The sequence below is a fragment of the Heloderma suspectum genome, chromosome 8 (assembly GCF_057233095.1).
Source record: "Heloderma suspectum isolate Gila_16-S chromosome 8, 16-S_ref, whole genome shotgun sequence".
Classification (NCBI taxonomy): domain Eukaryota; kingdom Metazoa; phylum Chordata; class Lepidosauria; order Squamata; family Helodermatidae; genus Heloderma; species Heloderma suspectum.
In genome coordinates this window covers 43,329,881-43,345,151 of record NC_139465.1, presented here as the reverse complement: position 1 = coordinate 43,345,151, position 15,271 = coordinate 43,329,881, and the positions used below count along the sequence as shown (strand labels likewise).

The window sequence follows — 15,271 nt, the reverse complement described above, 5'->3', positions numbered from 1 at the left end:
CGGCAAAAAACAGAGTGGGCCAGACAGCCAGAGCACTGGGCCTAGTTCCCCTCTCACAGCCTTCGTTCAACAATCGATCCTTTTAATCCTTTTAATGTCCCATACCAAATGAGTGTCAGGAAGTCTGGGTTTGTGAATGAGCAAAAGCAGGAAAAATCCTGCAGTGATGCACAAGGAGGGCCATGTGCATCTTATGAGAGCAGGACTACAATTTGACATGCAACACGGGTCTGCTGCTGAAAACACTAACCCTGTGTTTCCCACAGGGTAGTGGCAGCTAAGAGTGTGGAGCAGGGGTAATGAGATGCATGTGATGGCATTACAGCATGGAGTAGAGGGGAGGAACTCCACAAGGGGATACTGTTTTCTGGAACACAGCTATCCTGCCCCCCCACCCCCAGAAATATATACATCTGGCCCATGCCGTGTAGCCCACAGAGTACATGGCAACATTGTGGGGAAGGGGGAAGAATTCAGCACAGGGATGCCATTTTCAGAGGCAGCTCCATGTTGCATGTAATATCTCGTTCCATCCTGAGCCAGAACACAGCATGCTCTTTGTATCAATCCTTTTCCAGCTGAGATGCAAGTCTCCTTTTCCACCCCTGTCTGTTCCCCAAGCTACAGAGTGAGCACGAGAAAGTGGGGTGGGGTGGGGTGGGGAGATAGAAGAAGGCAGTAGGCAAGCAAGCAGCTCATCATACAAAGAAAGAGAGGAAAAGCTCACACCGCGGACTGGTTAGAGGTGCAACAGGGACAGAGGCTGCCTTCCAGAAACAAGCCCCTTGCCCCGCTCAGTTACGCCCTGCCCCAGAATGCTCTCCGGACACCATTGCCGAGTGGTAGAAGGCACCCTTCGGGACAGGAACCGTACCTGCAAGAGATCCCGGCGTCCCACCGTCAAGGCTGAAGCAGCATTCTTCTGGCAGGTCTCCTGAATGTCAGCCACGTTCAGTCTGAAAGGGGAGAAGAGCAGCTGATGGAGAAGAAGGAATGGCTGGGGTCCCTTCTCGTCTGCAGAACCACTGGCTGCCGGGCAGAAAAGGAATTGCTCAATCGCCTCCCCAAAGCTATGGGGGCTTTCAGTTTAAGAATCCAATGGTGCAAATATATATACGTTATGTACAGAAACACAATACAACCAGCAATGCAAAAAGGATTTTTGGGGGGCGGCTACTGCCCATTCCCTGTTCTCCCACCACCCTGCTTCCTTCTCATCACCTCCTGGCAAGGAGGGAGTTTAAAAGGTGGAAGTTGTAAGGCTGGAAGGAGAGAAGCCCAGTACTGGGTCTCCAGAACTTAGTCTTCTTCAAATGCAAGACTGAGTTCTGGAAGTGGGCTCAGGACTCTTGCTTTCCCCCTTCCAGAAAGGAAAGGGGGGGGGGAGAGGAAGAAAAACAAGACGGAGGGAGAAAGGAGAGAGGGAGTGAGAGAGAGAAGCTGCCGGATACAAAGCCAGCAGATCGTTTAAGGCTACAAAGGCGCAAAGGAGAACAGGGACTCGCCTGGTCAGCTGGGGGCAAACCTAACTCACCGCAGGCAGCCAGGCAAGGGATATTTGAAAGCTTGCTGTGTCCCACCTCCCAGCTGAGCAGAGCAGAGCAGAGGAAGCTGATCCAGCTGGTCTAGGGACTATAGAAGCAAGCAAGCTCCCAGAAAGCTAGTGATCAGAGCGGGTGTACAGGGGGAGCAAACAGGAGTTGGCCAGGGGAGTTCGCCAGGGGAGGTCAAGGGGGAGGCCCCTAACATTTTCTTTTTTCAAAAACCATTTTTTTCTTTTTTTTAAAAAAAGGTTTTTCTTGTAACACACACTTCCATACCAGTGGGCTGTTGTTTTTAACCTCCAGTGAGTAGAGGATCAGGCACAGGCCAATCTAGAACAATCAGAAAGCTAGACACAAAAAGGGAATAGAGGGTATGGAAGGACAGGACACTCCAGGGGTGGTGACCTGCAAGGTGTGTGCCATGTTTGTTTTCTTGCCTGAGAACAACAAGACTTACACCTGCAACAAGTGCAAGTTGATCATGCTGCTGAAAGAAAAAGTAAGTGGACCGGAGCAGCGACTGTCGACCCTCCGGGGAATAAGAGAACACGGAAGAGTTCTTGGACAGAATGGGGGAACTACAGCAACAAAGGGAAGACCGGAAGCTTGAAGACCAACAGCAAGCTGAGGCAGAAGGGGAAACTGCTGAGGCGAAGAAAAATGCAGTAGAGGATACTCCTTGGAAAAGGGTGACAGTTAGGAGCAGAAGAACTAGACGCCACTCTGCACCAGTGGAAGCAGTGGAGCTGTGGGACCGATTCCAGGTACTTGCAGATGAGACTGGAGGACAGCCTGCAGAGGACAAATCACAGGGGAACCTGCATGAGAGTGAGCAAGAGGCTGAAGGTCAGCCAAGCAGAGGCGATGAAACCCAGGCCTACAAGAAGAAGAAGAGAAGAGTGGTAGTAGTGGGAGACTCCTTGCTGTGTGGGATCGAGACCCAAGTATGTCGCGAAGACCTGTGGACTCGCCAGGTATGCTGTCTTCCGGGAGGATGGATTAGAGATGTGACTGAAGGGTTGCCTGCACTCATAAAGCCCACTGACAGGTATCCCTTTCTTCTTGTCCATGTGGGAACAAATGATACCGCCAAGCGGAGCTACGAAAAAATCACATCAGACTTTGAAGCTTTGGGAAGGAAACTCAAGAACTTTGGGGCCCAGATAGTTTTCTCATCCATCCTTCTAGTAGTTAGAAGAAGGATAGAAAGGGAAAGAAAAATACTCTGGGTGAATGACTGGCTACAACGGTGGTGCCGACGAGAGAGATTTGGATTCTGGGACCACGGGCTTTACTTCCTGGAAGATGGGCTGTTGGCTAGGGACAGGTTGCACCTCACAAAAGCTGGGAAGAATGTGTTTGGCAACAGCATGAAGAACTTTATCAGGAGAGATTTAAACTGAATCCTACAAGGAAGGGAGACATAAAGTTAGGGGTAACAATGGACAAAGGCTCATGAACCGCAACGGAGAGAACACCTCTAATAGCGCTCAATAATACTCTTCACAAACATGTAGGAAGAAAGCCAGACCATGAAGCACATGGTCTTCAATGTCTATATACTAATGCCCAGAGTATGGGAAACAAACAGAACGAACTTGAACTCTTAATACAGGAGGGAAATTATGACTTGATAGGTATAACTGAGACTTGGCAGGATGACTCTCATGACTGGAATACAGCAATTGAAGGATATAACTTGTTCAAAAAGAACAGGAGGAACAGAAAGGGAGGTGGGGTTGCACTATATGTGAAAAATACATATCTCTGCACAGAAATACAGGAGGATGAGCTTGGTAGCCCCATCGAGAGCATCTGGATCAAAATAAATGGAGAAAATAAAAGGAACATGGTGGTTGAAGTCTACTACTGGCTACCCAATCAAGGAGAAGATGAGGATGAAACTTTTGAAAAGCAAACTGCCAATGTTTCAAGGAAGCATGATGTAGTAGTAATGGGGGACTTCAATTTCCCCAATATTCGTTGGGAGACAAATTCTGCAAAACATGGCCCCTCCAGGAAATGCCTGACTTGTGTGGCGGATAACTTCCTCTTACAGAAAGTAGAGGAAGGAACTAGAGGATCGGCTATTCTTGACTGGATCCTAACCAACACAGATGACTTAGTGGATAAAGTAGCAGTTACAGGAACTCTGGGGGAAAGTGACCATGTTGTACTTGAGTTCTTGGTTCTAAAGGAAGCAAAAGCCAAGTGCAGCCAAAGTCGTACCCTGGATTTTAGGAAAGCTGATTTTAATAAACTCAGAACAATGATCAGTAAGGTCCCATGGCAAGCGACTCTAACGAGAAAAGGAGTCCAAGATGGGGGGGGGGGGGAGTTTTTAAAAAAGGCAATTCTCAAGGCACAATTACAAACAATTCCAACAAGAAAAAAAAGGAGGAAGACAACAAAAGAAGCCCATGTGGCTTCACAAAAAGCTTAGCGATGACCTGAAAACAAAAAAGGACACATATAGGAAGTGGAAAGAAGGCCAAGCAACAAAGGAAGAGTACAGGCAGGTAGCACAGAATTGCAGGTATGGCGTCAGGGAGGCTAAAGCTGAGAATGAGCTGAGGTTAGCGAGGGATGTTAAAAGCAACAAAAAAGCTTTCTTCAGCTACATGCATAGCAAAAGACAGAGGAAAGAAATGGTGGTTCAGCTATTAAATAAGGATGGCAAAACGATAACAGATGACAAAGAAAAGGCAGAAGTGCTCAATTCCTACTTTGGCTCAGTCTTCTCCCAAAAGAGGGTCTATGACCCCCCTGGCAAAGGCAAAGTCCAGGCTGAAGAGGCAGGATTGCAGCCTGAGATCGATAGGCATATGGTCAAGGAACACCTCATTACTTTGAATGAGTTCAAAGCTCCAGGGCCAGATGAGCTGCATCCTAGAGTAATAAAGGAACTGGCAGAAGAACTCTCAGAACCGCTGTCTATTATCTTTGAGAAATCATGGAGGACGGGGGAAGTGCCAGATGACTGGAGGAGGGCTAAGGTTGTCCCTATCTTCAAAAAGGGTAAAAAGGAGGAAGCTGGGAACTACAGACCAGTCAGTATGACATCAATCCCTGGGAAAATTCTGGAGCAGATGAAAAAGCAATCCATCTGGAAGCACCTTGAAAACAATGCCGTGATTACTCGAAACCATCATGGATTTGTCAAAAACAAGTCCTGCCAGACAAATCTGATCTCATTTTTTGATCAAGTCACCTCCCTTGTGGGCTGTAGGAATGCTGTAGACATCATATACCTCGACTTCAGCAAAGCTTTCGACAAAGTGCCCGATGATATCTTGATGAGCAAACTAGCTCAAAGTGGCTAGATGAAGCAATAATCCAGTGGATCCGCAGTTGGCTACAGAATTGGACTCAAAGAGCGCTTATCAATGGGACCTTCTCAAAATGGGGAGAGGTAACGAGCGGGGTACCGCAGGGCTCAGTCCTGGGCACAGTGCTCTTCAACATTTTTATTAATGACTTGGAGGAGGAGGTGCAGGGAATGCTGATCAAATTTGCAGATGACGCAAAATTGGGCGGGATAGCTAATACTCTGGAAGACAGAAACAAAAAGTGATCTTGATAGACTGGAGCACTGGGCAGAAAACAGAATGACATTTAATAGGGATAAATGCCAAGTTCTTGTTGTTGTTCAGTCGTTCAGTCGTGTCCGACTCTTCGTGACCCCATGGACCATAGCACGCCAGGCCTTCCTGTCCTGCATTCTCTCCCGGAGCGTGCTCAAGTTCATATTCATTGCATCGGTGATGCTATCTAGCCATCTCATCCTCTGCCATTACCAGATGGGGGATACTTGGCTCAACAAGATTACAAGCGAGAAGGATCTTGGAATTGTTGTCGATCACAAGCTGAATATGAGCCAACAATGTGATGTGGCTGCAAAAAAAGGCCAATGCTCTTTTGGGCTGCATTCATAGAAGCATAGCTTCCAAATCCCGGGAAGTACTAGTTCCCCTCTACTCAGCACTGGTTAGGCCTCATCTGGAGTACTGTGTCCAGTTCTGGGCACTGCACTTTAAGAAGGATGCAAACAAGCTGGAGAGGGTTTAGAGGACAACAAAGATGATCAGGGGACTGGAAACAAAGCCCCATGAAGAGAGACTGAAAGAACTGGTCCTGTTTAGCCTTGAGAAGAGAAGACTGAGAGGAGATAGGATGGCGCTCTTCAAGGACTTGAAATGTTGTCACAGACAGGAAGACCAGGATCAGTTCTCGATCATCCCAGAGTGCAGGACACAGAATAATGGGCTCAAGTGACAGGAAGCCAAGATTCCGGCTGAACATCAAGAGAAACTTCCTGACTGTTAGAGCAATACGACAATGGAACCAATGACCTAGGAAGGTGGAGGGCTCTCCCACACTGGAGGCGTTCAAGATGAGGCTGGACAGCCATCTGTCGGGGATGCTCTGACTTGGACTCCTGCATTGAGCAGGGGGTGGACTCGATGGCCTTGTGGGCCCCCTCCAACCCCACTATTCTGTGATTCTGTGGTTTAGAAACGCAGCTGGCCCAGAGATCACCTTCCTGTTCCTAACAGGATCAACCTCGCACACAAAGACCAGCCACCAACAGAAACTGAAGGACAGAAGAGGAGGAGCAAAGGCAGGTGCTAAGCCTCCCACACACACACACACCCCTTGTGTGTAGTCCTTGTACTCACATGTACATCTCCCCTAGCGATTTGTGGACAGGGAGCAGGCACGAGATGTCCTGAATGATCACTTTCCCAGCAGCTTTGATTGGCCTGCTGCCGGCATCTGCCCCCTCTCGTTTGCTCTTCCATCGTCGGGATTTCTGCGGTAGACAGAGCAGCGTGTTAGAGGTGGTGATGAGAGAGAGACCTCAGCATCTTCTTCGTCATCTTTTTTTCGTTCGTGTGTGTGTGGTGGGGAAAGTTTGGGAGGAGGACAGTCACAGCCCACAGCCCTCAAAGCATCACCCTAACCAACCAACCAGACAGGAACAGCTAAGACACTGAGATGAGCAGTAAGAACAGAGGGAAGGTCTCTTGGGGTTATTGGGCAAAGCCTGGAGCAGAACAGAGGCGGCAGCTCAAGCAGGAATGCAGGAGCCGGCCTTCTACTGACCCATGGTCCGTTGAGCTCAGTATTATCAACTGTCTGGCAGTGGCACTCCAGGGGACTCCCTCAGCCTGATCTGGAGACGCCAGGTGTCGAACCTGGGCCCTTCTTTGGGCAAAGCAGGGGCTCTGCCACTGAGCTGTGCTGCTTCCCCTGAAGCAACAGGAGAATCCCTGCACAGGCTTGATGGGAAGGCGCCCTCCCAGTCCACCAGCTGACTGCAGAAGGCACATTGCATGCACCACATGGAGACAGGAAGGAAGGCCTGCAAAGGGAAACTTTCCTGGAGCCCAAGTGGCCACAGCCATGGGAACGGGCAGGGTGCAGCCATGCACCACAGCAGCAGCGGCGAACAGCATCTGTTGGACTACAACTCCCATCAGCCAAAGCCAGCCCAGCAAATGGGGAGGGATGATGGGAGTCGCAGTCCCACAACATCTGGAGGGCCAGACGTTCCCTATCCCCACACCACAGGGTCTCCGAGCTCTAGGCTGGCAGTGCCACACAAGAGGACAGGCAGTGCCACCTCCCAAAACGACTCAGAGCTGCCTAGTCACAGCCTGGTGGCAAGCAAGCTCAACTGTGCCACCTTGTGCTCACAGCTGTGAAGGTGGCGCAGGCCGCTGGCTTGACCCCTTCCTTTGGCCATTTTCCCGAGTGAGCTGTTTTGTTTCCAATTGCCCACTGGGTGAGAGGGAAGGGGGACACAAGCAGTCGGGAGGGAAGGATGGAAGCAAGGAAGGTCCAGCAGTAATGCAGGTCACTGGACTACCACCACATTCACAAGAGCAGGGAGCTTCTCTGGGTCTCAGTGTCATGTGTGCATATGTGTACGGGAGTCAGGGCACAATCCTATGCCTGTTTAGACAGGAAAATGTCCTCCAGCTCCCAGCATCGGCTAATCAGCATAGCTGGTTGGGAAATGCTGAGAGTTACAGGATGTTTTTTTTTCTCTAAACATGCATAGGATCACACCCTTAATAATTTAAGCTTGAGTGACTGGTACCTAATTTGCAAGATGAAGCAGCTAGGGATCTGGGCAGGTTGCATTTCCAGCCCAAATCCACTTTCAGAGTGACTTTGGATGTAAACACTCATGTTTACACCACGTTTCTTTGCATGGACAGCTGTGCTTTCTTTCTGTACAAGTCATTCACATCCAAGATGGGGACTTGGCACATCTCTCCCCTCAAAAGATATGCTGCATCTAAACCGGGAGCTCATGTGTAGGGGGATGGGCGTTACGCAACACCCTGTGCAAGTGATGTGCAAGTCTGCGCCACAAACATTAATCATATGTGCAAATATATGAAAACACAAAAGTTCCTGTATTCGCACAAATCATTAACCTCCAACACTGGTTTCAGAGTGGAACAGAATTTACAGAGGGGAAAGCTTTAAACTGGAGAAGAGTGCGCCTAACAGACAAACAAGGCCAGCTATGCCTCACGCACCTCTGGGTCAAATATTTAAGGAGTGCTCGGTGTCTGATCAGCAGGGCGTCAAAGATACATTTGGGATTTGCTCCCTGAAGGGACGAACACTCGGGAGACAGGAGCTGAATTCCACAATGGCAAAAGCCAGGGGTTCGTGCAGAATGGGAATGGGGTTCTTGGGCCAGGTGTTGCTGGTATGGCCAACAGCAAGTCCGCCCAGCCCCTCTGCTCATGCAGAGATAACCAACACACAGGCCTGTGTGTGAACTCTATGCAAAACAAACATACAGCAGAATTCTGCAATTTGTCCCAATTTATGCAATCTACATCCATTTATGAGGTGGCACTGCCTTTGAAAGATCAGGTCCATAGTTTGGGGGCACTCCTAGATCCATCACTGTTGCTGGAGGCCCAGGTGGCTGCTGCGGCTCAGAGTGCCTTTTACCAGCTTCGGCTGGTTCACGGCTTCTCCTGGGGAGGGACAGCTTGGCCACAGTGGTACAAGCTCTAGCAACGTCAAGGCTGGATTACTGCAATGCACTCTGTGTGGGGCTGCCCTTAAGGCTGCTCCGGAAGCTGGAGCTAGTGCAGAACGCAGCAGCTTGGCGGTTGTTGGGAGCGGCCCCGTTCCAGCATGCAACTCCTTTGCAGAGGGAACTGCACTGGCTGCCTATTTGTTACCGGGCCAGGCTTAAGGTATTAGTACTAGTGTAGGAAACCCTAAACAACTTGGGACCAGGATACTTGAGTGCCTTCTTCCTTACCGACCTGCCTGCTCACTGAGGTCATCAGAGGGCTTGCTCCTGGTGGTTCCGCATGGACCTATGGCCCAACAGGAGTCTACCAGGAAAAGAGCCTTCAGCGTGGTGGCCCCCTTTCTACAGAACTCCCTGCCTTTCAAGATCAGGCAGGTGCCAATGTTGTGCTGCTTCTGGCAGCTCCTGAAGACACTGTTATTTCAGCAGGCCTTCCTTGAGTGACCAGCTGTGGTTTATCAAAACTCGGTCTCTCAGAACTCTGTTTCTTTTAAAAAATGTATTATTTTAACATGTTGTTTTTATTTTTTTATCCTGTCTGCTGTTCACCACTCCGAGATCTTTGGATGTGGAGCAGTATACAAATACTGTAAGTAAGTAAGTAAGTAAATAAATAACTCATTTTTAACCATTTTATTCTGAAGTAATTCCCAACTCCCACCCTGACAGCTGAAAAGCCCACTTGGGCTTCAGAAATCTCAGTGTCTTGCCTACAACAAGTGTGGGCAGAAGGTATTTCCTTCTCCAGATATTTCCGACTTCAACTCCCAGAAGCCCCTGCCAGCATGGCCAATGGTCAGGAATGCTGGGAGCTGAAGTCCGAAACTTCTGGAGATCTATTTTCTCTGCCCTCTCCTGGCCTACAACAGCCTTCCCCAACTTGGTGCCCTCCAAGCTGGCTGGGAATAATGGGTGTTTGCAGTCCAACACATCTGAAGGGCACCAGGTGGGAGAAGGCTGGCTGGCATACTTTTCAAATATGTCTTCCGCATTAGGAATTATGTATTTGTTTGTTTAAAATCACAGATAGAAAGTCAAACGTGCCTTGAAGCACGTTTCTGAGCCATGCATTTGCAATCAGTCGCATTGCTTTGTTTACAAAAAGAAAACACCAGGGCCCCAATTCAGATTAGGACTACAATGAAGGAGGAGGGGTGCTTCCCCTTGCAGTGAAAATACTCCAAGCTGCTATTTGCCCCAATTTTAAGGAAATTAAGGTAGGTAGATTAGGGATGGTATGAGGCAGGGCAGCTAGGCCGTGTTGCACCCAATCTAGAGCGGTTCCTTTGAGGTCTCGCCATCACCTTGTCCTCTTCCATTTCTGGAACATTCTGAACTATTAAGAGCTAAGAAGGCATTGCTACCACTTGGTGAGGGGAAGCTGGCAACCTCACATGGAATACCCTGTTTTCAGCAGTGGCAAGCAGCCCTAAGGGACAAGAGAAGGCAGCCTTCCCCTGCAAACATCTAGCAAGGCATGTAAGAGAGAAAGGGCAACTTCTACATGGATTGGAACACAAGCAAACAGATGTTGGATGCATAGCCAGCTGCTTGACAGGAGGAAGGGAAAGAGCAAAACAGCCACAGAGCTAATGAATGGATCGAGCACCCCTTGCATCCTCTAAGCGTCAGGAAGGTGGACACCACGGGGTGGGGACGAAAGTGGGAACAGCACTCGATGAGCACACAGCCAGCCTATGTCCGCACCACCACACTCACAGGAAGGGAAAGCCATAGCAACCAATCATGGATCAAAACATGGAGCCAGCCCAAGAATAAGCCACTGACCGCTTTGTAGCAACCGCCGGGATCTTTGCACAATCAGCAGGCGTCACTGTGGGCACGCCAAGCACCCCCTGGCAACCTGTGGATGACTCCCTTCAGCAGTATAAAGAGAGGTGGAGCCTCAGGTGACTCTTGGAGGGGCAGGGAGGGAAATGTTCTTGGTACTAAGCATCTGTGCTACACCCATGTAACGCTGAGTTCATATTAACTCACCTCAACATTAGATTGATTTGAGGGGAGAGGCAGAGCAGGTAAGAGAAGGAGCTCCACAACCCCCAGCTTTCCCCTTTCCAGTTCTCCATCTAGTGGATGAAGAATGACTCTGATTATATTCTGAGCAGCTGAGTCCTATGGCCAGCAGATGGGAGACCGGGCCAGGGCCACAAACCATGAGGGCTGGGTGGCTGTAGGACTTGGCTGCTAGGAACACGAGTACCGATTGCCCTGTTCCGCTGCTCAGATGCCGCAAGAGGGGAACTGTTGTGCACATCCTGACCATCACCGTCCCCTGGTCTTAGCAGCATCACTGGCTCTTGAGCTCCCATCGACGGGGAGATCGCCACCCGCTGCAACACGTTTCTCCATGACAGGCCTGGGACTCAGAAGTATTTATCCAGCTCCGTCAGCTTAGGCCTTGTCTACGCATACAGCAAGAACACGGCGACAGAAAGTGGGCAGTACTGCTTCAGATCAGGAATGCTGTTTTCGATGCTCTCTTGCGCAACACCCCACTCTTCCCTCAAGTAAAGAACAAGCAGAGTCGAGAGTTTCTAGCTCAGCCCTCCCCTTGCTGTGCCAGCGTTCTGCTCACAGGAACTATCGTCTGAAGCAGTGCTGCCCACTCCACCACCTTGCTGGTCTCTTACATGTGTAGACCAACCCTCAGGCTCTTTCGCTGAAGGCGCTGGGAAACAGAAGCACACGTTCGCTCTTGCCCAAGCCAAGCACGCAGACTGCTACTGCACTTCGACCCCCCCCTCGGTCCCTCCCAGCAACCCGGTCAGCCAACGATGAGTAATTTGGCAAGAAGCTCCACCACCCTTTGGCGCAGCCTTGCATGGGAATGCATAAAGCACATCTTCCAGTGCCATGAGAGGCACTGCTTGCATTTGGAAAATGCCCACCAGCTCCTGAGGAGGAAAGAGAGGCTGCAAGCAGGCCACCTTTTACATGGTCAAGTAGGGTGGCTTGCAGAAAGCCAGCGCCCCCAAATGGAGGAATACCGATGGTCTCACAACAAGGGACCCAGGAGGGCCCAGAATGGGAAGAGATCCAACTGCTGTCCAAGCACCTGACATTTCACACTTTCCTACAAAGGAGGAGAGGTTCTCTTGGCATCTTCCTCGAACCTGGCCACCCTGCAGACTGGCCTCTACTTCTAAAAGCCTCCGGATTATTTTATTATTTAGTTAATTTCTATCCCGCCTTTCTGCCAAAACTGGCACTCAAGGCAGCTAACAGTAAAATACAGCTTAAAAACAACGTCTTAATTAAAAAAAACATTAAAACCCAATTAAAAACACAACAATGAAAGAAATAAACAGCATCTCATTAAAAATCCCTTCAGCAACAGACCAGCAACAGACTCTAAGAAAACATTTGCTGGCCTCTAACAAGATTTCAGGGGAACTTGGGTTCAAGAATATCAAGCAAGGGGGGAAAAAGAACAATGCTTTCCTCCCTTCAGTTATCAAGGGGAATACACCTCCAAGGCCCCGGCAGAAAAGGGTTTTGCTAATTTAATGAAGCAAGTGCTTTAGTTTTCTGACCCTGTTCTGATTCTCTCTGAAGTCTAGTCAGCCCTTGGTCTTAAGCAGAGGCGGGGAAGCTTTTTTGGCCCAAGAGCCAACCTGGCTCTGGACACCCACACTGGAGGCCTGAGGGCATGTGGCCCCTGAGGAGCTTGTCTCCCCATTCGTGCACCCCTCCCTGCCCCATGGGGCTCCCCTGCACCTTCCCTTCTCCAGATCCAGACTCAGCCAGCTACTTGAGGCACCTGCCGAGTCGGGAACTGGCTTCCCCTGCCCCCCTCTCAGGCAAGATGCTCCTTGAGGCACAGGATGCGTCCCGAGCCAACCTCAACTGCCCCTCGCCGTCTGCAAGCGGGCAAGGCAAGCAGCAGAGGAAGCCCTCTCAGATGGCGCCCCAAGGACCAGCGTGAGGGATAACAGCAGGCCGGCTGCTGCAATCTGGGCTACCAGAGGAGGCTCCGGGGGTGTGGAGTCAGGAAACCTGTCATTTGTCCACTGCAGCAGTGAGGGGAGGAAGAGGAGCCAATGAGCAGCGGAGGCCAAGAGGCAGAGAGAAATGTGGGTGGCTAGCGGCAGCGCTGCACTGCGCAGGCACCCGAGGCAAAACTGAATGCATGGATGAGAGAGAGAGAGCGCGCACGCGAGCGAGCGTGAGAAGGGAGCGCAACGTGGACCTGCGCTGGGAGATTTTGCAGCGCTGAGCAGAGCAGGGCACTCTCTCAGTGATGAGAAAAAGACCCACCCCAATCCAAGGACCAAGTGAGCCTGTCGGAATTTGCCTGCCTGGTGACTGGCTGACGAGGCCTGGCTTGGATGACATGGAGGGATGACGTGCGTACTTCAACCAAGTCAGGTGCGTAGCATCGCCTCTTGCTGGGGGCGGGGGGGACAGCAGATACCACTTGAGGGCCTTTCCCAGGCTATGGGGGGCAGGGGATCTGTGGCTCCTGTTTGAAAAATAGTGAAGATCACGGACCTGGGAAGTTCAGCACACACACACCGCCCAAAACGGGCTGCACTGTGTGCCTTTGCCTGCCCGGAGTCAGCAAAGTTGGCAGGCTTATTGCTAGCCCTAAAATACTACACCCTGATCCCCGCTGGTTCAAGAATTAAAAGTCTTCCCCACTCAGCAGCAGGGGCTTCACAGTTATGAGAAGCACGTGTTATGCTGACAAACCAAAGAGCGTCGCAACGTGCATGGAACTTCCCCCTCTCCGTTTTTCTGCTCTCAAAAATGGTTTTCCTTACAAGAAACAGTGGGCAACACTGATTAACGTTTTGGGTGGGTTTCAAGGGACCACGCAAAAGGGGGTTTCATGATCGGGGGGACGAACGAAAGAGGCTGAGTCAAGAGGAGGGCTGGGCCTGCTTTTAAAACTAAAACCAATACCGTGCACAGTGGGAACACAGAAAAGTTGAATTTAGTGTTCAATATAAATTATGCAAATCAGAGCAGCTCAAATATTTTGCATAATTCATTCTCAGAGGGAAAGGCAAGGAAGTCTATAGACCATTGAAGCCCCATCCTCAAGACTACCAGAAGTCCCGTCCAGTCACATCCTGAGCTTCTCAGAGGCACCAGCCATTTCCCACACACATAAGGGCAAGAATAATAATAGTTAGCATTTGTACCATTCTTCTGGGTGTTCAAATTGCTTCAGATATATTATTAGCTTGTGGGAATCCTCACAACCCCATAAAGTAGACCAGTATTATTACCCCCAGAATGCAGATGCAAAGCAGAGGCTGAAACAGTATGCACTTGCCTACGGCTCCTAGTGCGTTCACAGCAGAAGTAATATTCGCATCAGGGACACCCCAGGTCATTGTTCAGTCTCTTAGCTGCTAGGTTACCCCAGCTCTTGAGAGCTGCGATTCTTAGCTGAATTCAACACCTGGTGCCACTAGAAGGAATATGCCCTCTCCCTACCAACATCTCTGACACAGGGCCTATTATCTTGCCCCCGTCGTTACCAAACTGTATTCACAGCCATCCTGGTTGCGCCGGGAGATTCGGCCAATTCAGAAATGCCACCACTAAACCTGTGGGACTACATAAGCAAAGGATAAGCCCCCTCCTGCAGCTACAATCCGGGTTACGCAAAGCCAGGCAAGTGGCAGGTTATTCTTGGGCCCAAGGCAGCGGACAAGAGTCAGTCAAGGGCAGCAGTAACACAGCGCACAGTACCGGGAAGTCGTTAATCGCTTGTATGGACCAGCGCCGTCTGGCAGAGCAAGGAGACATCTGCGCATGAGAATGTTACGCCCGGGAGGAAGAGGAAGAGGAGGGAAGGAGAGCCGTCGGGAAAAAAAAGAAAAGAGAAGAGGAAGAAAAGAACACACAGCTGAGAAACTTTGAGCTGAGAGATCACGGGGCTCTGTGCTGCAGGAGTGCAGATTCAAACCTTGGCCCAGCTGGAAATGCTCCCTGTCCCATGGCAGCAGATGAGGTCTCACTGGTCACAGTCAGCAAGGCCAAGGTGGAAAGGTGGGGCATGTAAAGGAGGTAACCCAATAACAGAGCCTTCTCTAACCTGGCCCTCTCCAGATGGCTTGGACTACAACTCCCAGCACCCCCCAGCCAGCGCCAGGTTAGAGATGGCTGCTATCAGTGTCTGCCTTGCAGCCAGCAGCTATCCCTGGCCACAGGCCAAGCCTTGACCAGCCCTGCCAGGCTGTCAAGCAGCAGCCGCAGATCCCATGACCCTCGACGTGCAGCAGGCGACTTCTAGCCACTTCTGACTGCTCCCCCCCCCCCCCCCGGAACAGAAGCAACCTGGCCGAGCTGTCAAAACACGCTTCCAGCAGGCCTCCAACAAACCCCAAGCCTGCTCCGTGCCAATCTCCTCTACTTTTGTAACTTAATGGAGAACATCTCAAGCATGGGCAGGTGCTCCCGACAGTGACTCCAAAGTCAGAACCCTCCAGTTCCAAGGAGACACAGAGTAGCCTGGGAAGCCAGCCCTGCAGGGTGAGCCTGCTGGCCACCGCCTGGACACTTGGCTCCCGTTGCGCTGCTAGAGAAAACCCCTCGTGACCATAAGATGCAAGACCAGGTTTTTAAGGCCAATTCTCACATTGCATTTTTTTAAAAAATACACTCGCAAAATGTCTTGTAC

The 15,271-nt window shown here is 50.5% G+C and overlaps 1 protein-coding gene across 2 annotated transcripts in view; it reads right to left on the bottom strand.

Annotated features, from left to right (window-relative positions):
- WDR59 (WD repeat domain 59) overlaps positions 1–15,271 on the bottom strand; it is an 84,123-nt gene that overhangs the window by 19,115 nt on the left and 49,737 nt on the right. For both annotated transcript variants that reach the window (XM_084812193.1, XM_084812194.1), the window contains 2 exons: positions 6,224–6,357; positions 875–956 (listed from right to left, as the gene is read on the bottom strand). In XM_084812193.1, the coding sequence (XP_084668319.1) occupies positions 875–956; positions 6,224–6,357 (216 nt within the window). The remainder of the gene's footprint in view (positions 1–874; positions 957–6,223; positions 6,358–15,271) is intronic.